General features: G+C 35.2%; 2 protein-coding genes across 51 annotated transcripts in view; one reads left to right on the top strand and one right to left on the bottom strand.

The window, feature by feature from the left end:
* The first annotated feature begins 572 nt into the window (after positions 1-572).
* LOC125059794 (ATP synthase subunit delta, mitochondrial) lies at positions 573-4,009 on the top strand. Its single transcript, XM_047664411.1, has 6 exons — positions 573-724; positions 980-1,103; positions 1,353-1,443; positions 2,110-2,216; positions 2,604-2,708; positions 3,849-4,009. Exons 2-6 carry the CDS (start codon positions 981-983, stop codon positions 3,912-3,914), a joined length of 492 nt encoding a protein of 163 aa, XP_047520367.1. The 5' UTR covers positions 573-724; position 980; the 3' UTR covers positions 3,915-4,009.
* The window catches only part of LOC125059791 (Down syndrome cell adhesion molecule-like protein Dscam2), a 73,745-nt gene continuing 52,842 nt past the window's right edge, over positions 4,001-24,903 (bottom strand). For 25 of the 50 annotated variants that reach the window (XM_047664359.1, XM_047664358.1, XM_047664357.1 and 22 more), the window contains exons 24-42: positions 19,550-19,698; positions 18,228-18,360; positions 17,504-17,613; positions 16,719-16,878; positions 16,191-16,342; positions 15,406-15,488; positions 15,108-15,284; positions 14,286-14,350; positions 13,581-13,682; positions 12,715-12,909; positions 11,749-11,925; positions 10,736-10,834; positions 9,856-10,034; positions 9,239-9,352; positions 8,388-8,526; positions 7,433-7,582; positions 7,142-7,147; positions 6,158-6,218; positions 4,001-5,354 (exon numbers count right to left, since the gene is read on the bottom strand). In XM_047664359.1, coding sequence (XP_047520315.1) covers positions 5,276-5,354; positions 6,158-6,218; positions 7,142-7,147; positions 7,433-7,582; positions 8,388-8,526; positions 9,239-9,352; positions 9,856-10,034; positions 10,736-10,834; positions 11,749-11,925; positions 12,715-12,909; positions 13,581-13,682; positions 14,286-14,350; positions 15,108-15,284; positions 15,406-15,488; positions 16,191-16,342; positions 16,719-16,878; positions 17,504-17,613; positions 18,228-18,360; positions 19,550-19,698 — 2,330 coding nt within the window. In that variant the 3' untranslated portion in view covers positions 4,001-5,275. The other 25 variants (XM_047664361.1, XM_047664407.1, XM_047664401.1 and 22 more) reach the window with 6 other exon arrangements.

The raw sequence follows: 24,903 nt of genomic DNA on the forward strand, positions 1-24,903 counted from the left end.
AAAATATTAACTTTAGTTCAAATTTTCATAATTATACGAGAACGTTTAAAAAAGCCAGATAATTACATAAAAACCTATTAGTTAAAACGTCCAAAATATGACATGTTTTTAAAACGGTAGTCATTAAAGATGGCGATAGTTGTACTGAATTATTTCAAACAGCAGCTTTTGTGATCACGCAAAAACATGGCAGATAAACGCCGTTTTTTCTACACTGCCGAAACATTAATTGGCCGTTGGCTACCGAATAGCGTTAGCGTTAATGAGTGTCTTTTCGTAGCATTGTCATGGCATCGCTTATTGTATCCCGACTCACGCGGCACGCCTTTAGTGCCTAGGCTACCGACTGTCGACACGAGATGTAATTTTCATACAAATTTAGTTTTCGACTTTCTACATTTACTTAACACTACTGTTAAGCCATCTTGTCTAGACCCCCAGATTAGCATCTCTTTTTTTTTCTATATGGTTGATTTATGTACCTACTTGACGCTGGCTAATGCACAAACCGTGCCAGAGCCATGAAGGAAAAAAAAAATATATGGCTGATTAGCATCTCTACTATTAAGTTGTCAGTTGTCAAATGCCAATTGTCATTCGTATTCAACTGAGTTTTATTGGTGGAAGTTGGTAGAGAAGATAGAAATTAACCAATTTGGATTTTATAAAAGGCCATTTGCCTGATAAATTCTTGCAATTTTGTAGTATTGAACTCTTCTTTAAAGTAAGTGCCATGTTACAACTGCATTTCTATATATATAATTTCTTTTTCCATTAAAAAGTGATCAGAAATTATTTTATTACATAATCGAATGTTTTTAAGTTTTGGGTTTCGTAGTCTAAAAAAATAATTGTATACTTTATTTACATTTTTAGCTGTTCTTAAGCAGTTTTTGCACTAATATATAGGTATATGGATTTATTACTTATATATACATTTGTCAGTACTATTAAAATTCACTAGGTTATGTACTTCCAGAATGACTTCAGCTTTGCGTTCTTCGTTAAGAAGTGTGTTCCGGAAGGTACAAATTCGTAGCTATGCTGATGCACCAGCAATTAAAGAGGGTGAAATGGCACTCACATTTGCTGCTGGCAACAAAGTAAGTAAAAATCTGGGATCTTATTCTTGTTTCAGGTCAGGTGTATTTTTTTAATTTTATTTTCATATTTTTAGGATGTGTAATTGATGAAACTTATGTTTTGTGATTCTATTTCTCTCAACAGTTTTTCCAGAATCTAAATATATTCATGGAAACAAGTCATGTTAAAAAGTAGCCTCAGGTTAAATAGTTATTGCTAAGTACATGCGTACCTGGTATATATCTTAAATAAGCACTTAATATTTGCAGGTCTTCTACGACAAGCAAGCTGTAAAACAAGTAGATGTACCATCATTTAGTGGTGCTTTTGGTATCCTCCCTAAGCATGTGCCCACTCTTGGTATGTGTTATTTTGTAACTTTTTAAAGCCCATTGCAGCTCTGCAATGAGTTTGGCAATTTTTAAATCTTAACATTTCTATGCAAATGCATTTTTCATAGACATAATCTTTCAATTAATGTTACAATACAATCAGTATTGTAAAAGTAAAAATATATTTCATAAGTAAAAAATTAACCATATATGTTTAGTCTGTGCCACTGCTAATAGAACACCTACCAGGGTGTTATATTGTTAAATTCTGGTTCATTAAACTGGCCCTTTCATCACATAACCAATACTAAAATATGGCAACAATAATGGAGTAGTCGAGGTGGTAGAGCCACTGGTGTTGCAAGTGCACTTGAATTAAAGCTGCTGCCATTGCAGTTAAGCGTAATGTAATGCTTGTTAATACATCATTTCATATATTTAAAAAAAAAATTAATATTAATTTTGGTATATTACATATTTAGATCACAGTCAAACTATTATGGTGTTGTCAACATAACAAAAAGGTTATTTAACACTGCATTCAAATCACATGACTGTTCTCTTTTCTTCCCATAAAGTCTAACACATTATGCAATTTGACAATCAGCTAAACAATAGATGAACTAACTCTTACTTTACCTACTTTCTCGTACTCTACTTTAAATACAAATTTTTTGTTTTATTTTTTCGACAGCGGTTCTCAGGCCCGGTGTTGTGACAGTACTAGAAAACGATGGAAAACAGAACAAAATCTTTGTGTCATCAGGAACTATTACTGTTAACGAAGACTCATCTGTTCAGGTAACATTTAATTATCCTTATACACATTTAATTTATATATTTTTAGATTTCTTAAAAAAAAGTAGCACTACAAACTTAATCATTTGTTTTTCTTATAATAGACAAATAGGTGATCCGCTTTCTGTGTATGACACATGCTGTTGAATTTTTGGGTCTATTGTTACTCGCTTTCATCATGATTTCAATCCAAATGTAAGTGTTAATAGCACATATAGACAGAAAGTGTAATGGTGCACAGTCAGCGTTTGATCCTTCGACCTCAGGCTTGCAAAGAAGATTAATCAACCAATAAGTTGATATTGCCATCGCCATTGGATGTATGCATTACAACCAAATGTTTCAACATATTTGTGACTAACTAATGTTAAACCTTGTTTTATTGATTAGGTCCTTGCTGAGGAAGCGCACCCATTAGAAAACCTTGACAGAGCAGCAGCACAAGAGACCCTAAGCAAGGCGCAATCAGCATTGAACTCTGCTGCCAATGAAAAGGTATATTTCCCAATAAACCTCTGCGAATCACAATACACACACTCATTGTATAATATGGTTTATTTTTGTCCTTATACATATGTGAGAGTGTGATAAAACAATACAAAAAACTTGTTTAAGTTTAATAGAATTGGTTCAAAATTTAAAGTTTGATATTTAATTCCAACACAGCAATTTAATTACGAGTTCTGTTCTATATTATATAACAACACAGAGTAAAGAGACACAGTAAAAACATTTAGCTTAACTTGTATAGCTTTAACAAACTCAGAATTGATTACTATGTAATAAGTTTTTAATGAATTTGACATGACTGCAGAATCTCAATGTTTGTTAGAAAATTTATTATATTTGTTTATTTTTACTTTTTGGCAAAATAATTAAATTAATAACAATAATCTTTAAGAAAAATGTTGCGACGAGCGGCAACTCTTCCAGGCAACCAGAATTAAAGAAAACAGTAAAAATAAATGTTTATTGCAAGAGTGCAAAACCTTGCAGTACAAAAAGATGATATAAAAAAAAAATTAGCAAAGACAACTAATAACTTTTAAACTTACCAAATGCAAAGAGAATAAATAAAATTTTTATTAAAAAAATGATATGTATATACAATTCTCACAATCACTTCCATTAGTGTTTAATCCAGATTTAGACATAGACATAACATTTATTACAAACAAAACCACACACACATTAACACACAAAATAACAAAACTCAAAATAAGACATATCAAAAACAATAAAAATTAAAAATTCCCTTTGGCCATTCGGTTCGCTTCAAGTGTGCAATGTGTGTGTACTGTGGTTTTAATTGGGCCCTGGCTCATTATGCTGAGGAGCAAAAAGTTCCACAGCGATGGTCCTTCTGCCAGACACCACAGCAGCTAGTTTGCGCCTCTAATAAAATAAAATAAATAATTATAATACCAAGTAGAAAAATAATAATAATAATATTAAAGTTAGAAGTGTGAGTAAATCGTGTGTAACGGTGTACAATAAATAAAATTAAATTAAAAATAAGAATAATTGTAAATAAGTAGATATTTTTTGTTTTATGAGTGGATAAAAACTAAATTTCGATTTCATATGTCCAGTTATTTAAAAAAAAATGATTATACTCCTTTAATTTATTTTCAGGCCAAAGCCGAAGCAGCGATCGCAGTGGAAGTCGCCGAAGAAATTGTTAAAGCTGCAACTGCGTAAATGCCTTAAATTAATTCTGTGAACTATTTAATGTAACAAATTATCAATGTGAATGTAAAGGTGAATCGATACGAAATAAAAGTCGATTTAGTTGACATTGAGTACTTTATTTCAACACAAAACACTTTGGTACAAACGGTTAGTTGCAAATAGCGAATGACTTTTGCAAAAATCCAAAATCGTAAAGCCGCAAATGAAATTCGTATAAGCTAACCAAAATTAGTAAAAACTCAGTCACTTATCTTAAGTTCAAACCTGATTTTGAACAATCTAAATTTCGAATAGTATTCCTTAAATTTTAATTTATCCAAAGTCTACTTGGAAGGTTTATAGAAGAAATCGTTTGCTAGGAAGTCGCGAAAACCTATCTAAGAGCCTAATTGCAAAGCTTACACGACACAACACGAAGGGAGACATCTAGAAAACGGCACTCGAGTGCCTTAAACCTACGTCATTTCATAGAACGATTAATATGATTAAAAAATGCACCTTATTGTGTATAATCGATTAGGGTAATACATATTTTACATAATTTTGTGATTAGGAAAAGAAAATGCTAAACCCATACGGGTATAAGTTATAATAACCCGAATATTAAATGCTTACAAACTAACTACCGATTATACAGTATTATTAAGAGTTGATTAATAATTACGAATAAAATGCTTAAACCTATCCTTACTAGTAGTGTTTGTGTACGTAAAACAATAATAACGCAAATGGTAAAAAGCACTATTAAAACTTAAACATTTAAAAGGAAGCATTAATATCGACCGCGGTCGCGTTGTCTGACTTACAAATATATAAATAACGTTAATGTTAGTTCACATAAAAATGGGTAAATACAAAATATCACATCGTTATTACATGTTGAGCTTAATTAAAACACCCCAAGCGCAGCCTCGTTCAAATTAAGCTAAACAAATAAGATCAAAAAAACGTTTCGATTGCCGTCACAGCACAAGGTCGGGAACACCTCACCAGTTGATTATACGTCACGATTCTAAAGGAATTTATCAATTTGAAATATCTAACACAACCATAATTTTCCGATAAGCATGGCAACGCTACGCAATGACGTTTCGAGGGTTCACTACGGGAGAACGGTCGTTCCCAACTCTGTAAGACGCTAACGAATGATGGCACCATAGTGCGTTAAATCTGGCATTTTGGGATACAAAAATCACACACCAAGTAAGAAAAGACAACGACCCCGCTGCTCGCTGGCGAAATGCGCAAGCAAAGCAACTCGCTTAAATGCAAACTATTGGTTAAACTCTTAGGCAAGAGCGTACAGCGCGGTCGTGATCATCTGCAGAAAAAATATTGGGCGTATGAGAATCCTATAAGCAATTTATAGGTTACACTGCCACAGTATCGTAGGCTGTGAGTCCCCGCCCGTGGACTGCTTGCTGGGGGATTGGGGTGTTTGCTTCTGGTCTGTAATGTTTAACATCAATTATTAAATAATTCTAATAAGGCGTACGGGGGAACACACAGGTTATCTAATGGGAAATGTCACACAAATGAGGTATTGGATTTGAGTTTTTTACGTATTTCTGGTACTTACAAATGATAGAATACAATTTCAATAAATCTACATGTATTTATGCGCTCTATTAAAAAAATGCAAAGTTTGAGCCATTTTCTTCATTCGCTAATAGCGAAATAAAATCGTGAAGAAAAATAAGCTGGCTAAATATTGATTATGTACTATTGCTATTGATTATATAGATCTAAGTAAATGATTAGGTAATCCCTGAGCGCAAGTGAAACAAGTGTTAAAACAATGACATTTGACCAATGTTAGCGAAACAAAATCTTAGTGCACGGTCGGTTAAGTGTTAGCCACAAAGGTTAAACAAAAATTTCAGGCAAAAGAACATTCAGCGAACTATTTTGTGGACATACATTGACTTACTGTTTCCTGTTGATCATGGATGCAGAACATAATACATGCTTAATACATACTCTATACACGATGCTTCGTCAGTTAAAACCTATTGTGTTAGACTATCGTCATTGCGCTTTTGTGCGCACACGCAAGGAGGCAGTTAACATACTAAAATTCGAGTGCAAGTGTAAGTTAGATTATTGCACAACAAGTTATGGTAATATTCTTAAAACTTTTAAATTAGTACTGTCGCCAATAATTGACAGTGATACAAGTGTAATCCAGTGACAATCGGTGGTACAAAAGTAGTCAAAAAGACACTCAGTGGGACAAGTCTGGTGGAACTGACCTGTCAATGAGTTTTCTCATTTCCTCGGTGTGCAAGCCGTCCTTGGCAGTGTGGGCCCTGACTGTAACAACATACAAGTCACGACGCATCTACACTAACACGACTTGACCTGCCTTCTACGCAGACATCGCATACAATACCCAATATTTTAAACCTCTATGGCTTTTATAAGGAAGACAATAGGCTATTTGACAAGATTTCAAAATATAACCAATTTAAAGTTAATTGTAATTGATGACACAAAAATTTAAATAAAAGATTTCAGGAACCCGCCAAAACGGTAAAAAAAGATGGCGTCGCACTAGTTTACAGCGTAAACTGACAAAGTTTTTTACTTGTTAACTACCATTTTTAATATACACGAATATTTATATTTATGACAAAAATTGACTCCATGGAAATACAGTATTAGGATTAGACAGGCGAAAACATATTATGTATTTGCATCCTACGTCATCGTCGAATCGACTAATGTGTGACCGTTTCGTGTCACGTGACGCATAAAAATCAATATTTTGTTTTTTTATAAATCATTGATTATTAATAAGTACTTTTACTTCACAACGCCTTTTAAAGCCATGATTTTAATGTACATCACTTAATGATACTGTCAAATAGCCTATTTTAAAAAGTAAGGTTAATATTACATTTGGATATTGTTTGTGATAATTCTGAAACATGAACTAAATCTACCAAACCATTTTAGAAAGATTTAGTTAACACAATCACATCTAAGCGTGACGAAACATTTTAGGAAGAAATATTAAAGGATCCCGTAATTCTAAATATGGCGAAATTAGTCAATTTAAATTCTTACTAATCTTGCCATTATAAAAAAAATATAAAATTTTGAACACAAATTTAAGCCAATTGCCATAAAGTCTAAAAGCTGAAACTTCACGTAGTTATATTAAACAATTGCATGCGGTCAGTCACAAGTTAAATTAAAAGGGGAAAAAACTATTATTTATTTTAAAACGTTACCGTCTTCTGTTCACGTGTCGCCCATGTGCGCATGGACCAATTCAGTTAATTATTTGGAAAAAGCCTTAAGAAAATTTATAGATTTATATTAAAATAAGTCATGTAATGTTTGACATATAATTTAAAAAAATATCCGTTGTGTTTGTTTCATACAGATTTTGATGTAATTTTGTGGCAGGTTAAGAAAAGTTTTCTTAAAAAGACACGTCAAATTATTTAAAAAATCTAACTGGTAATTTTATCCATGGATCCATTTTAATACAGTTGAGCCAGTGTGTTAACTATACGTACCAGGGTAGTTCCGTGGCTGGTCGCATTCGGCTTCGGAGATTTCGTTGGAGTCCTTGCTTTCGTTGAAGGAGGAAGAGCAGTTGTTGTCGTTGTTCGCGTTGCGGGGTGGGGGTGGGGGAGGCTCGGGAGATCCGCCGCATTTGCGGGTACCTGCGATTTATTGCAATATGATTTTTTATTGTGCGCAATTAATCTATTATCAATGAATCGAAATTACACCGTTAAGTCAGAATTAAAAGTATTATTTAATAGACCTAGCGACAAACCTAAGTCAGCTAAGTTAGGCGCGCCAACCAACGTCGGCCGCTTTAACCCCGCCTACCAAATGATTTCTCCATCTATGTGCAATTAATTACTCATACTATGAAGAAAATTATCACGAGGAAAACGTTTAAAATCCACGGCGAGTGTCAGGACACAAAGTTATCTATATATATATAAATGAAACCCGTTTTCCGTTGTCACGACATAACATGAAAACGGCTTGACCGATTTGTCTGATTTTTTTTTTTTATAATATACCTTGAAGTACGAGGATGTTTCTTACGGAGAAAAATTAAAAAAAATTGAGTGAAAAAGTCTAAAAACAACACTTTTCTATATTCCCATACAAAATATTCGTAATAATACTTAAAAGTCAATTTGAACTTTAATACCATAGCATAAAGTTCAAGTGTTAGCGGAGGGGTTCCGGAAAGGTACATTTTTATTTTTTGACATAATGTATGTGTTGTCTTATCAACTTTCTTTTTTTATCTTAGCTAGACCGGTGTCCCGAATAGCGGAATAAGTATTTTAAACAAATAAAGAATCGACTGTAAGGCGGTACGATGTTCGACAGGTCAGCTAGTTCCTTATAAAGATCAAGAAAATAAATCAGATATCTTAAACCAAGGCTATGTTTTTTTAAGTAAAATAAAAATCCTTTAATTAAATATCTTTATAGTAGTCATACCAATGCTGGGTCGGGATCCGTAGTGGTCAGAGTAGGGAGTGCCGTAAGCGCCAGTGTACTGTTCGTCTTCGGGTTGGCAACAAGCGGGCTCGTCGTACTCGGGGCCGCATGCGTACATCGGACGTGAGTAGCGGGCACGCTGTGGTTACGTAAAATAATGAATTCAGGCCGACTCGGCGACTTATCTCTATCGAGACTGGCCTTCAGATTCAGACATGAGACAACTGGCTCACGTATAAAATCAAAATTGTCGTCGTCGTCGTCAAATGTTATTAGATTTTGACATTCGTAAATCATTTAGTCTCGTCTCTAAATCTTACCCTTAGTAAGAGCGATATAGTCATGTATCGGTCAGATGTTCGACGCGACCGGAGTATCATGAGAATAGGAGAAATGAATATTTTAATAATATAAGGACGTTATCAGTATATCGTGTATGTATGTTTGTCCAACTAATCGAAAACTAGAAATAATATGGAGATAATAAATTAGGTATAGTCCAACAAAGGGAATAGTAGTTTTATGAGTATAGATCACGTAGTTTTTGAGACACTACGGCTCGTACTCTAGAACGTCGATCGCACTAAAATTTGACTAATTTATTTATTTCTGTACGAAGTTTGACATATTTGACAGCGCTTACGACGTCATTGTGACTTGAGATACGAATTAGAATATAAACCTAAGACTTCAGATACGTATTCGCATATTTCTGAAGGGGATATTAATAACAAAGATAAATAAATATACAGTGTAGTTTTATTAAATTAAAGTCCGTAAATTTTTTTGGAATCAGGTTATACATTAATTCCTCACCGAGACCTCATAATCTGCAATTGTGAATAACTTACGTATTGGTCCTCTTCAGCGCAAGTGGCAGGGTCATCGTATTCGGGAGCGGTCGAGTAGATAGCACTTTGTCCTCCTTGAGAGTTCTTGCGGGCGTAGCGACTGTTAGCACGGGGCTGGAATGGGATTAACAATTAATGTATAGTTATTGTGGCGTGAACTTTTGCGTATGGTTAATAACCTAAACAATAATGACGACACACATTGGTCGACTTATCTACTTAACAATACCTAAAAAATTGTATATCGTACTATTCAAAACATAATAATGTTTTTGTTCCAACCAATATCCCACACGAATGCTCAAGATAATTAATTAATAGTTATGTATGTTGGTAGAAGTTATTATGAATATCATTTAAATTTTTTCCTAAAAAAATTAAACAAAGTTTGATTTTACAAATCCAAACGTTTCTTATTTTCCGTTAAAGTAAAAGTATAGATAATTTAAGGATATACATATAAACGAATTCAGTTTGGTTATGCATTACAGTGTTAATATGTTTTGTCTAATGTTATTTTGGTAGAAAACCTATTTTCGATGTATCAGTACGTATCTTTATCATCATAAAGGGCATACATTATTTTTGCCGGACGTTAAAAGTATTTCCATACGTACCATGCTCTGAGATCCTGCGCGTGAGTGTGCTGGATGGTGTGGGTGTGGGTGTGGGTGGGCCAAAGTGCCAGCGTGGGACGGGTGGTGGTGGGGGAACGCGATAGCCTTGCTGGGGTCCATTTCCTCACGGAAGCCTAGTAAGTGGAACGTTGCGTAGGGGCAGATTTCGTCTTCCATGCCTGGAAAATTCAAGTAAAAATCTTTATTAAGTTTGTTCTCCAATTTTCATATATTTTCAGTTTTTTTAAAAGATTTACGTAAACATAATATGTATAGATTACGTATTATTTAAGGAATTTAAAGATACCTAAAACGGTTAAATTCTTGTTAAGAAATAACAACAAAACGCAAATAAAAAATAAACTGAGGTTAAGAAATAAGCGAACGCGTCACACCTGTAAGGTACACACATATTGTAAATACTTACATGAAATCATAGTCTGGTTAGTATAAATCATGCTTATCACTATTTACTATCTACAAAGCAACTACTACTACGGAGTTAAGCTGTAATATAGAGACAAGTAAGAATATTTGAAGCTCACAAATCAAACTGATAAAAGATTCGTATTTATCTCTACTACCATTTTGGGTTAATAGGCAATATGATTATTCATTTTTACTATTTTTCTTACATTAACATTCTATTTTTAAATACTTCTGGCGAATATTAAAAAAATGTGGCGATTGCCTATTTACCATTGTGCAAGTTTGAAGTGAAGGTTATGTTTGATTCGATTTTGAGTTTTACTAACTCAAATGACTTCCAATCAAAACAAAATAGTTCAAAATCTCCATTCTGCTCACTCTACACTCAGACAAACTACACTTCGAACAGTGCCATTATATATATGATGGCACGATTCTATTTAAGACTTACCTGTTGATATTGTATCACCAGATCCAGTCCTGCGTAGACGCGTGCGTCGAATGCGCTCATAGTGATGTCTTCGCGGATCCCACGTCGAATGAGCACCCACTGAACCACACTACTGTGTTACGCATGCTACGTACACGTATACGTACATAACGTGCATACAACGTGCATGTTCTAATTTTAAATATTTACTATGACTACAGGTTTAGTTGACCAATTCTAAATACTGTTACTGAAAATAAACCTTATTCGCAAATATTGTATGCACATTCTGTAATCGTAACGTTTCATTCTTTCAAACAACTTACCACCTTTAATATAATTGATAATGTTAGGCTATGTATTTAATTTATTATACATTATACAGTATTTTATTTTTATGTATGATTTTGGAGATGTTTGAAAGAATACCATACACCACATACCTTGATTTATGCTTTGACGAATCCTCTTTGTGTCACAGTAATGCAAATTAAATTAAACGAAACATCACAAATAAAAGGATTATAGCCAAAACATAATATGACTGTAACCATAAGCGAACAGCCACCATGTAAATATAACAAAATTAGAACATATTAGGGGGCGAAAAAAACTCTAAAATTCGGCAACAAAATATAGTGCTCTAGTAGAGTGATTGATATACATGTAAAAGGATTTGGGGACTATAAACAATAAAATACAAACCTCTTCAACTTATTTAGTTGAGTAGATATTTTAATTGCTGTCAAGGGCTGATATTCTATTAGTTTTAGATCGTATTTTTGAACGAACTCTTATTTATTATTGAAAATAACTTAAATCTGACAACCCTGAACGACAGACCGGTATAGAGACCTTCTCAAAAATGTGTTCCTTTGTTTAATACTAACTTTCTATACCATATTCTTAAATAACCATCACCTTTCGTACAAGACACCACAATCTTCTATATTAGTAAGTATTGTACCATCATATCCTTGTACCAAGATATACACTTTAGAAATATTTGGTGATTCTTTTGTCGTTATACTTACTAATAACAGCCTGTCGCTTAACACGGTCGCATGTGTTGTAGTTAGATCCTGGTACGGGGGGAAGTTTCCTGTTGGGGGGTGCGATGTATCCTAATTCATCACGAAGTCCGCCACGCTTGTCCAAGGTTCCGGCGCCGCCGCCTAATGCAGCTTGGGATGCGTTGTATACCGCATCATCTATTCATACAATTATAATTAAGGGACTGTGTACTAGGTGTACACACGTAAGAAGTGAAACTTCTTTATGACCTTATTTTTCGAAAAACGATCTACTATATGCAACTTTACAGAAATTGGTTAAATAAAGTTAAATTAGATAAAGTTTAACAAAAGGCTATTATTATCATAGACATGAATACAAATACAATTATTTCATTTTAACTTATTACTGTACTACTATGTAGTAAAGATTATTACAGAATTTCATTAATTGTAATAGAATTATTAGTATTACTATCATTGTTATCGTTATTATATATTTTTGTTACTAATGGCTTCGAATCTCTTCGGATCAACCGTGGTAGGGACAAGAAAAAGATGGCGCGTAACTGAAAAATGTGACAAATGTGTGTAAATTTTTTTTCCAACGCCGATAAAGAAGTTTGACTTCAAAAAGCAACATGGCGCGTAACCTGCTACAAAATTTCTCCCATACGTCAATAAAGAAGTTTCACTTCAAAAGATGGCGCGTAACGGAAAAATGTGACGCGTAACGCAAAAATGTTACACTAAATTTTTTTCCAACCCCGATAAAGAAGTTTCACTTCAATAATAACGGAAATTCTATACTATCCATACCGGCAGCATTACTTTCGTATAGCATTCAATTGAACATTTAATTAATGAGCGCAAATTATATCAGAACAGGAATTATAGTGAGGGATGATACATGAAAAATAAAAATTGCTGCGATCGAAATTTCTAGCACAAAGTAATAAAAAGCGGTGATCATGCCACCATACATACAGTATACGTCCTTCTGACCTCGCAGTCTGTGAGGAGTGTTTCTACGTGCCAACGTCAAACAGATCACGACCATTCCGACGATGAAAACGACAATAGTCGCCAATATCGGGACAAGGACCTCCGGTTCCAGCCAGGCCTTGACCCACGGGGGCAGTTCCTTATCGTCAGAGTTTCCGGGGAGGGGAGCGACAGTTCCTGGAAAAATTACCTTTGTGGTGATGGTCCCTCGCGCCTTTAACAACGCAGACCACGACGATCGCAATGATAATGACTAAAATCGCGGCGATTACGGGCACAATAAGGTTGAGATGCGAGAGGATAATCTTGAGCGTCTGTTCGGGCGTCAGTGACGTGTCACCGGCTTCGCGGATTGGCGCAATCGTACCTGAAATGCAACCTCGGTTTAAGAATAATACATAGAAATAAATTGAGGCAATGCATTTCAGGTACAATTTTGCAATCGATTTTCTTTAATTTTTAATGTATTAATAGGACGCTAAGATAGTTTCCGCTAATGTTTTTAGTCGTCTGCAAGATTTATTTACGTTGCTTTAGTAAAAGTGTATGACATTTCCACTAGCACGCGATACCTATACAATGCCTCAGTCTTAGCGTTAATGTGAGTCAAGACTCAAGTAATAAATTTTAACAAAGGCGTAACTTATTAAAATAATAGATAAAAATTTAAATAACTATAAGCTCAACGTGTGCCGTTGGGGGACGGGATTTACATAAAATATTTTTTTTTTTGTTAATTTCCTCAGATTTTACCACCGATCATGATTATATATATATGTATATCTATGAACATTTTTGTAAAGGAAATATTTAAATGTAAATGGAGAATTTAGAACAAAGTTACTCACCACCAGTCATAGTGAGGGTAGCGAATTCATATTCAGCGACGTTAAATCCAGCGTTGTTGTGTGCGGTGATCCTTAAAACGTACCAAGTTGCGGGTTCCAGGTCTGAAATAGTTTCCAACATTATTTACGACTTAATAACTATATATTGATTAACAATTACGCTGTCAAGCTCGACAATTTTAATTCCGTCGTATTTAGGTAGACAAGCTTCTATAATATTAAAAAACAAAATGTATTACCAAAGAATAATTCTTTTAAAATTGCAATTATTGCAATGAACGGCCTACCCTAGTAAAATATAATACCTATAAATATTGGTGTGTCTGTGAGTACGCATGTGTGCATGCGTGTTTGTGAGAGAGTATGTGTGACTATTTACTTTATATTGTACATCATTATTGTAGAAGTCCTTTGTTTTATTAAAAATGTCAAATTGGGAAAAGAGATAAGTATACTAAAACAAATTCTAAGGGCGTTACGAAAAAGTTATTTTTATTTGTATTAACCGAGAAATGAGTAGTATGTCTTGTTCTCTGTCTATGGACGGAAAATTTAAAATGAGACAGGAGATCTGGGCAGCCAAGGCATCCATCAGTTTCATCGGCGGTTTAACTTTAGTATAGGAAAAGTACGACTCGTATTGGTGGTTGGTTGGTAATCTAACAAAACCCGGCTTGTATAGGCGTTAATGAATTATATACATACCCAGTACTACAAAGTTACCACCAGGTTTTACAGCATTCGAGATCTGGTTCCACTCAGCAGCTCCTCTGCAAATATTTGAGAACATATTATAGCCATTTAAGTTTTGATTTTATTATGTAGATTAATTGATTGATATTCGATAATTATAGTCGATCAGTACGAATAGATAGTATACCAGGACCTTATTTTTAAAAAAAAAACATGTGTCCAATTCACACGTGGTAGAAGTGAAACCTTCAAAAACAAAGTTTTTATAATTAAAATATGTAAATTAGACTTTTTCTCTATCTAAATGTGGGATCTTTTCTTTAAAAAAATATATATTTTAATGTTAAATTTTTATTTTTACTTTAATATCAATCTTTAATTTGGTAAAAACTAAAATAATAAAAGTTTGAAATAAATTCACAAGATGGGAAAAATAAGATAGGAAGCATTATACAGTGTATAAACTTTTAATTAAGTGTAGTACGAAGTTTTCACTTCAAAAAGTTTCTAAAACTAATGATTTGTAAATAAAATTGATAAATAATCTAATTTTATAATTAAACTACTTACTTGACTTACTTATTGAATTTTCATCAAATCTGTTTTTATATTTAAGAAAATGTTCAAATACACACTAATTTAAAGTTTATACACTGTATAATGCCTCCTATCTCACTCTCTCCCACGCCAAATCCTATTAATTTATGTGTCTGTCTCTTTTCACTGTCGCTTTTTCCGTTGCATCCGGTTTGAAATCACAACGATTCTAAACAAGTTTCACTTCAATAAAAAATATATAAAAACAAAACTACATATGTTATCGAAATTTCTTACTTTTTCTTATTTTCAACGACGAAGTGGCTCATGGGGCAGCCTCCATCCAGCCATTGCTTGAGGTGAAGGGTGACAGAGGAACTTCCCACTTCGATGAAGTCAGCGGCACGAGGTACTGGGGGTTTGGATCCACGAGTACGGGCGATGACCACGTCGGACGCTTCGCCTGTTCCAATACTGAAATATACGAGATTTGATGAGAAATAAGTATTTTTTTACAGCAAGAAAATTATTTTTACCTCGCGTAGTCACAGACAGAACGCCTTTTTATAATGAAACGAAAATATAAAGGACATACCCGTTGTAAGAAGTAACGTAAAGTTGATATCTGGATCCGCAGAATAGGTTTTCCAAAGTGTAGGTGTCAGTGTTGCTAGGAATCTAAAAAAATATTTTATATAATCTCATTCGGTAATATTCTAATTATGAAATGAAATACAGACCTTTATTGGCATGTTTTATTTACATAATTCTTTAAGAAAATTAAAAACTTTACATTAAAACATTATTCTCCTAACAAAACAATGCTTTAATATAATTTTTTAATTATTAAAGTACAATGTGTCCCGACCAAGGAGATTTCAATTCTTTTTAAGTACACATAATCTGTGGTGAGCGCGCTGGTTCCGAGCCAATAGACCAATAACAGACTTTTTCCATTTTGCCGCTATTTCGTACATACGAATTTGAGTAATATTTTGTTGGATAAAACTTTAGTAGCAAAAACGTCGGCAACACCGACGATACCGATGAAAATTGACATTCCAGAAACAGCTACGAAACTGACGAATAGTGTTTTGCCAGAAAAATCAACAAAAGCGTACGACAAATGTTACCAACACTTTATGACTTGGAAACCTATAGCCATGAGATTAAATAAAGTAGTGTATGCAACTGCATATAATTAGGTATTAAAACACTCGTGTAATCTTTTTTTTTAGTTAATAAACTACACTCATGTTTTAATACCCTCTATTACATGACAGATGCATAAACTTATAGAAAATTTTATCTTAATACACAATTTCTTACGACAACTATGTCAGATACTTTTTGTAAGATAAGATTTTTCCATAAAAATACCTGAACAGTTTCCCAATCGCCGAACTCTTGTTTGTAGTGGATGGTGTAGCCAGCTGCGTGTGATTGGTCAGCGTCTACCGGAGGCTTCAGGCGCAGAGTCAGAGACGATACGGAAGAAGATGCGATGCTCAATTGAGGAGGGAAGGGAGGAGCTGGAATTAAGAACATTATTTATTTAAAAGCCTGCCTAAATCAATTTTTGACAAATTTAGTGTTCTTTAATAAATTAATAACTTTTAACTGTGAGACAATTATACTTAATAGCAATATGCAGACTTTTTTGGCAAAACGCAAACCGCAAACATTATGTATATTGTGTATAGTAAAGTTTTTTCTTTCTTTCTTTCAATACTAGAATACCCCTAAGAAAACATTTTTTTTTATAGTTGACTATACATATTAAAACCACTGAGTTTTTTATCAACATTTTGCTTAGCTCATAGAAATAACTTTTTTTAAACACGAAGAAGGATTATTCGGCTTTTGATCCTTCGAGCCGGATGTATATTGCAAATTTACGTAACTTACCGAGTACAGATAACGTGTGAGTAACAGTGTCAGTTCCGAATTGATTCTCAACATGGCAGGAGTATTCTCCGGCATCTTCCCTTGCTACACCAGCGATTTGCAGAGATCCTTCGGGAAGTTGACGAACGCGTTCTGATGGCTCTAATGGGTGACCTTTGACCTGTTAAATAAAAGTAAGTGAAGCATAAGTTTATTGTACAATGTTTAATAGTTATAGAAACGCTTAGAAATTTCTGTAGCAAGCGCATATCGCTGAACCAACACACCCAAATTGGATATATATTAAGACGAAGCGTATACAGACAAAAAAAGTAAAATGGTTGTGGCATATCTAATATTGGCAATATTAACTAAAAACTTTTGATAATAAAACAATCCAATAATATCCAAATTAAAATCTCAAGATAAACAATCCGCGAAAATAGAGGACACCGTGAGCCATTTCTGCCAAAACCCACCATCTTTTAGTCGATACCAACTCCGGGGAAACAAATACAGATAATACAACTTTTTCTACAGCTGTGATACTTTTTGACATTCAACACCTTTTGTCTTCAGTCACCGTGACCAAGCACGCTGTAAAGCACGCGAAACGTCGGTTAAATTTAAGATTATGAAAAATAATTATAAATACATAACTTCAATCCGGTACAAAATTGTTTTATTATCAAATGTGTGAAAGTTATGTCAATAAAAGACAAAACTAAAAACTTTTTGCATGAAAGATATAGTTCGGACGTTTGCGAACCATAACTTATATAATTATTTAATATTAGTTGTTATACCTTCCATAGAATGTTAGGAGGTGGAACTCCGACAGCCAGACAGGGCAGTTTAACATCTTCCTTGTAAGTAGCGGTGAATGATTCATCGAATGACGCAATTTTGGCAGGTACTAAAAAAGATTAATAAAATAAAATGTAATATTTACGAAATATTTCACAGCTTATTTTTTTTATAAAAATAAAAATGTTCGACAAACTAGAAATAAGAAATGAAAATCAAAGAAAAATGAACCATTCGTACTAGGGGATTATGAAGTTCTTAGAAAAATACATACATCCCCTTCGAGCGCTTCAATATCGAAAATTGCAATAATAAAGATAAACACATAAAAACCCAGAAAAAAAAAACAATTATTATTTATTTAATTACGCTTTGTTGCTTAATGATATAAAAATTTAACAAAATTACAAGTAAAGGAAAGGCAACTGGCGGCCTTATTGCTTTCGAGCGATCTCTACCAGGCAACCACTGTGAGAAAAGAAAAAAAAAGAAAATGTATTAAATTACATGAGGTAGGCAAAAAGTGCAAAAATACATGTATTACATATACTTGTAAAGAAAAAGAAACTAAACAGGAAATAAAAAAAAAACAAACTAATAAAGGATATATTAAAAAAAAACAAATTATACTAATAATAATAAAAAGTACACATGAATCATTTTAATTTTATTTAAGATTATATTCAGTAAATATAATGAAATTATCAGCTCAAGAATTCTAACCTTTATCGCTGGCGCTGCAAGATGCGGTGGCTGAGGGTTGACCTTCGCCGATGATGGTGGAAGCTGTTACCCAGAAGTCGTAGCGGCCGGCCTTCAGTTCTGTCGCGGAGTAGCTAGTTTGTGATGCGGGGACCTGCAATTATTAATGGATATATAAAAACGATTATTTTTATATAATAGGGGGGCAAACGAGCTTGCGGGACGACCAAAAAGGGCAGTCTTCGCAGCCCATAGACACCCATTTTTAGTGGGCGCGTTGCCGGCCTTTGAGGGAGTAGTACACTCAAAAATATCTTAGCTTTTATTCTAAGTGAAGTTACCAAGTCCAAAACTTACACGTTATTAACAATAATTATTTAGTTAGTTAATAACTTATGTAATTTTACTATATTATATCACTTTATGTTTGGTCTCTTATCGGTGTAGAGTGGCGGAGAGTTTATTGCCAATTCTTCTCGTCTATTCTACGCCCTTGATTTGAGAACTGGCAGTAAATGGCTATTAGAAGCATTTAATATGTATTTATTTATTGACGTTCATAAGTGTACATCGTATTACTACCTAAATGAATTTTAAATTAATTTAATTGAATTTGAATTTGTAGTTTCGGATACCTTGTTTCTCTTACTACTTTAAAAATAAAATCTTTTGCCAAAAAAACGAACATCTGAGGAAATGTAGATACGTTCTAAGTTAAATTTCAGTTAATAATAAATATATTTAATTGTGTGACGTCGTGTGTGTGTGTGTGGCCAGCTCGAAATTCTGACCATCCAATTGTGCATGTCTGGGATATTCTAAAGAGACGAGTTATATCAGTGCGACCTGTCATTGTTGAGTCATTGCAGAACAGTGGGAACGTATTCCTCACAACGTTAATAAAAACATTATGGAAAGCATGCCCAGAAGGATTCAAGCTGTGATTTTGGCAAGAACAGGTCACACCCGTGATTAGGTAAAACATTCTTCTAGTTTTTATTGCCGACTACTTGTTATTGTTTGGCCGTGTACGTCAATTTTAAAGAATTCATCAATAAATCTATATTTTATCTTGTATTTTTTTTTGTAATAGGAGGCAAACGGGCAGGAGGCTCACCTGCCCTGCGATTCTGTAACTCACTTTTCGAACTCACACAGCGGTTTTCGCATCGGCGGTCGCTCTGTAAAAGTGAGTTACAGAATCGCAGGGCTGATGTTAAGTGATACTGCCGCCCATGGACACTCACAATGCCAGAAGGCTCGCAAGTGCGTTGCCGGCCTTTCAAGAATTGGTACGCTCTTTTCTTGAAGGACCCTGAGTATAAGACATGGTGTACAATTACCTTGTTAGGGTGAGGTTCAGCGTTCTGTGCTTGAGTGTACACGTTGTAGTGAGTGACGACTCCATTGGGCTGCGCGGGCGGTCTCCATGACACAAGGATCGAATCAGCTCCCATCACTAAGGCTTTTACGGCACGGGGGGCTTCGGGTACTGTCATATCAAGAATAATCTTTTAGTATTAAGATAACACGAACTTTAACATAAGTCTACTTGCACCGTTTTAACGAAAGGTTTTTTCCATATCACCGAAAACAAAATTATAATATATAATTGACGGAAAGATAATAATACTTTTAATAAAATAGTTCTTTAAGTTTTTATTAATAAGAAGGTAAGAACGTGAAATAACTTCAAAATAAATTTAATTTCTTGACAGAAAATAAATAAAATATATTGATGTGCCTCCGGAAAACATACAGCATTGTATAATGAAGAAGCAATGTATACTTAGCCATGAAGTGCGATACATACCGAGTGAAATAGTTCCGCTTAGATAGAATAGATGGCGCTGTAATCGCCTCAACTTCATACTTATCTTAACCAGCTAGGACGGTGTCATTTCCACAGTCATAGCGTTGTGTACTTTCGCCGCGTGCGGTCGAAACCGAAACGACTCAATAACGACTTAAAACCTTATAGTCTTTCTTAGTGTTAATTATTAGCTAAACGCATTATTTATACATTACAAGTGCGTAATGGACTCACGATGCCGATAAGGCCGCCGCCGGGGCCGATCAGGCAAGTAGTCTAAAAAAGTGTCGAGCAAGGTCGCGAACAAGGCAAAGAGGACTCCACGTGCACCAGCAGCGCGTCTGATAGCGACTCGGAGCGCGAGGAACCGCCACGAAAGAAAAGGAAACGAGTAGCACAGGTAACGGTCGATCCCATGATCGACGCGTTATATAATCAGGTGAGTTTCCTCACAAATTTTATAATGCATCAACGATATTATGTACCAAATGTCAACGCCAGTGCGTCCAATGACGAGGGTACCCACTGACCGACCAACTACTATAGCCATTTTTTATTAAACCGTCGACCCGAAAATCGAAATCTCTGGGCTTGGTCACAAATATTGATCACAAATATTGATGATAAAAAGATTATTAAGAAAGCCGATAAAAAAGAAAAAAAATTACAAAATAAATATATAAAAATCTAATAATATATTAAGCTTTTAAAACTCCTATGTCAAAGGGAATTACTACAATCTGGATTACAAAAAATCATAAACTGGACTCGTAATAACCCAACGGAATTAAAACCCGCGATTAAATCTTTTCACAAATATATCCTATATTGTTGGTAATGAATCACCTTCTTACAAATTGCATGAACAAACCCTGCAAATTGTATGCGGAAAACGAGCGGAATGTATAGAAACTAGGCGTAAAAGATTAATAAGTAAGATTTCGGACAAAAGTATTCAAACTGCGCTTAGTAATATACCTCCTAGCGAGGAATTTTTATTTGACAAAAGTAAGCTCGCGTCCCTAATACAATCCCTCGGTGGGCCGCAATTCTGGTTATCTCCGCCGCAACCTTCAAGAGTAAGAGCTTTTTAAACCTAGATACAAAGAATCGTAAGCGTCTACATCCAAATACAGACACCAGGCACAAAATGGAAAAAATAATTTTCGTAATACCCACCTAAAACAAGAAACGATGCGAACGTTTAACAGGAAAATCGATAGTCATAAACAACTTTAAAACTACCCGTTATCTAACAATGACGGAAAAAATTACTATCCAACATAATTCAAGGATTCTGCATACCTCTGTACAAGAAACCGCTTTGTTAATGCCAATAAATCGAATAGTAAGTCAATACGCAACCGAACCGTCACCTACGACATCGCAGATAATCATAGAACTCCTGAATCAAGCAAGGTATCCTACAAACAGTTCTCAACAAAACTCCCAGTTTTATATCCAAAATGGTTCTTCGCAGGAAAAGCAACGGCACGATGCGTTCTGTTGTATATTTGCGAGAACTAAACCGATTCGTAAAGACAAAACATTTTCGGTTGATCACCCACGGCTTAGTCCCAGACTTTCTTCAACTAGGGGACTGGATGATAAATAGATTTATCACAAGCCTATTTCCATCTACCGGCAGCGAGATCACACCGACCTTTCTTAAGGCTCAGCTAAAAAGGGCAGTTATACGAAAACATGACTTGCCTTCCTTTTGGGCTAGCGTCAGTACCACACCTTTTCTCTGCAGTATCATGTTGGGTCGCGGAGACCTTACGTGCGAAGGGATGTCGAGTGCTAGTCTTCCTAGACGACTACCTTCTGGTCAACCAAGACCACTCCAAGTTAAATTCTCAGGCCGCGGAGGCCGTGAGACACTTGGAACACCCGCCAAGTTAGATTCTCAGGCCGCGGAGGCCGTGAGACACTTGGAACACCTAGGTTGGAAAATCAATTACCAAAAAATCCGTATTGGTACCAACCCAAAATTTAGAATACCTTGGAATTCGCTGGAATACTATGGTCAATGTGATGTTGCTACCCAAGGTAAAAATACAGCGCAAAAACCATAGTTATGCGTGGTATTCGCGAGTTACAAAGCTTTGCTAGGGCAAGTAAACTTCGCAAACTTTTAAACTAAACTCGTGCCCCGCGGGAGGCTTCACTGTCGCCAGGTACAGATCTTTCTGCGACAATTCAGCAAGATCCGACCCCGTCGAGGTCAACTGCTGCCTTAGATTGTAGGGCAGGAACTGATGTGGTGGCTCGGAGCTACTCATCAGACGACGCCTATACACAAAGAACCTGCAACCCACTTCCTAGCGACGGACGCCTCGGATTGGGGTTGGGGGGGGGGTTCACATCTAGACGGAAACCTTGTCAGGAAAATGGTCATACCAATAGAAAACGTGGCACTGCAACAAAAAGGACTTATATGCAGTGATAGCCGCAATAAAATTAAATGTAAAAATATTACAAAACACACACGTGTTAATACAATCGGACAAACGAAACTCTGATTGCATACATTCAAACAGAAGGTGGAACGAAATCGATAGGGTTACTTACACTAACCTTCAAACTATTGCAACTGACGGACAAATTCAACATAACTCTGTCGGTACATTACCTACCAGGGTGATCATAGCAGACAGATTATAAAGGGAAAAAAAGGCTGCGTAGTGGCACCTTCCTCCTCTAGCATGGGTGTTTCCCCCTCCAAGTCTGTTACCCTGAGTTTTAGCACACCTAAACCGGGCGACGGGAACCTATCTGATAGTTGCTTCAGATTGGCCGCAAGGTTTCTGGCTGCAGGACCTGAAATCCAGGTCTCTAGATCACCCTCACGAAATTCAATACCTATCGCAGACACTCCTAGATACGACAATTGCACTGTCTCCTTCACAAATACAAGCATTGACCCTAAAAGTTTGGGAAATTGGGGGTGGGGTGCCCAAATAAAAGACTGGTTCACACTGGAAAAAGATTTACTTTTGAAGAGTTGGTCACTCCACCTGTCCACTTATTTACCCGCAATCAAAAGAGGGCTGTCATGGTGTGACAACTCTCAAGTGAACCCAAAATCCCCTCAAACAGCCGATATTGCAAAAAATTTAATATCACTTTTTCTAAAAGAAAATTTATTTATTTATTTAATTATAAGTAATCTTACAGCTAACATACATAATATTACAAAACAAACACTTAGACAGTACAGAAAGCCAAAACAGGAATTTATCCTATCAACCATCCTTGTTCGCAAATCGGCAATTTTAACTTTTTGCGGTCCCCATGTAGAACAACAAACATTTTCAAATTTTATTACTAAACACATCCTCAGAGTATTAGGAGTAGCTAAACCAAAAGTCGTGAAATCATCCGTCACGTGGGACCCGCGAATGGTACTAGACTGGCTTTCTTCCAACCCTCCTAGGGACACTTTATTCGATACGGCTCGCAGAACAGCCACAGTATTGCATTTAGCATTGGGCCGCAGGGTTCACTTTATTAGAAATTACTGACGAGCAATTCGTGGATGATGGTGGTAACATTTATTTAACACCGGTATTCGAATCTAAGACAGACACTCAAGACGCCAGTCAACATGGAAACTTTCTAAACACCACGATAAAACATATGCCCTATCACTTTAGTGAGACTTCAGTTAGTCCTGACGACTCATTGGTCTAGTGGTTAGTACCCCTGACTGCGAATCCATGGGTCCCAGGTTCGATTCCCGGCTGGGACGAACATTGATGTGATGAGCATTTGGTGTTGTGCTTGGGTCTTAGGTGTTTAAATATGTAATTATATGTCTATCTTTCTATAATATGTATGTATATCCGTTGCCTAGTACCCATAACACAAGCTTCACCAGCTTAGCATGGGACTAGTATATAGGTCAATTGGTGTGAACTGTCTTAAAAAAAAAAAAAAAAAAAAAAATTGCTTTGAGTAACAGGTACAACAAGATCTCAAGTAAAAAATCTAAACAATATTTTTTTTATCCATCAACAGCAAAATAATTGGTCGAAAATCAACCAATAGATGAAATTTTTTATTACACGGGGTAATTGGAAATCTTCAAATACATAGATTCTTTAATCATTACTGCCGCGAGATAGACTCTCGTAGAGAAAACTCATCACTCTTTCTTTAATACATTTGCACCATCGTAATTATAGAAATACCTTGTTGTTATGATAGGAAGTTTATATTATTATGTTAATTGTACATCTAAATCGGATGAGTATATAGTTATTAGTAACTGTAGTTATATTTATACCGTAACTAAGAATAATAATTGCTAAATACTTATGCTTTGATTAAGAATAATGGCAAGTAAATAAAATAGTTATATAAACAATAACGGCTTTAGCTAAAGCCCGGACCTTAGTTCTTCATAATCATCATAGCGTTGTGTTTTATATTGTACTATATACATCCACCAGCAGATAACAAACACGTCTTCATTATACAATGCTGTATGTTTTCCGGAGGCACATCAATATGACGGTTTTACATAACAATAAAACCGATATTATGTGCCGAGAAGGAAAACATACAGCATTGTAGGAAGCTCTTCCTGGTGAAGACTCTATGACTGTGGAAATGACACCGTCCTAGCTGGTTAAGATAAGTATGAAGTTGAGGCGATTACAGCGCCATCTATTCTATCTAAGCGGAACTATTTCACTCGGTATGTATCGCACTTCATGGCTAAGTATACATTGCTTCTTCATTATACAATGCTGTATGTTTTCCTTCTCGGCACATAATATCGGTTTTATTGTTATGTAAAACCGTCATATTAATTATGCTATTTAACAGCCCGTTCCCACTAGTCGAAAGTCGCATAAGACTAAAAGTCGAAAGTCT

Source organism: Pieris napi, chromosome 20, assembly GCF_905475465.1.
Source record: "Pieris napi chromosome 20, ilPieNapi1.2, whole genome shotgun sequence".
Taxonomy (NCBI): domain Eukaryota; kingdom Metazoa; phylum Arthropoda; class Insecta; order Lepidoptera; family Pieridae; genus Pieris; species Pieris napi.

Excerpts from the sequence above, each read along its gene's own strand:
- LOC125059794 (XM_047664411.1), top strand. The coding sequence starts at position 981 with ATGACTTCAGCTTTGCGTTCTTCGTTAAGAAGTGTGTTCCGGAAGGTA. Across the intron at positions 1,444-2,109 it reads TAAGCATGTGCCCACTCTTG|CGGTTCTCAGGCCCGGTGTT; the intron begins GTATGTGTTATT and ends TTTTTTCGACAG. Across the intron at positions 2,709-3,848 it reads ACTCTGCTGCCAATGAAAAG|GCCAAAGCCGAAGCAGCGAT; the intron begins GTATATTTCCCA and ends ATTTATTTTCAG.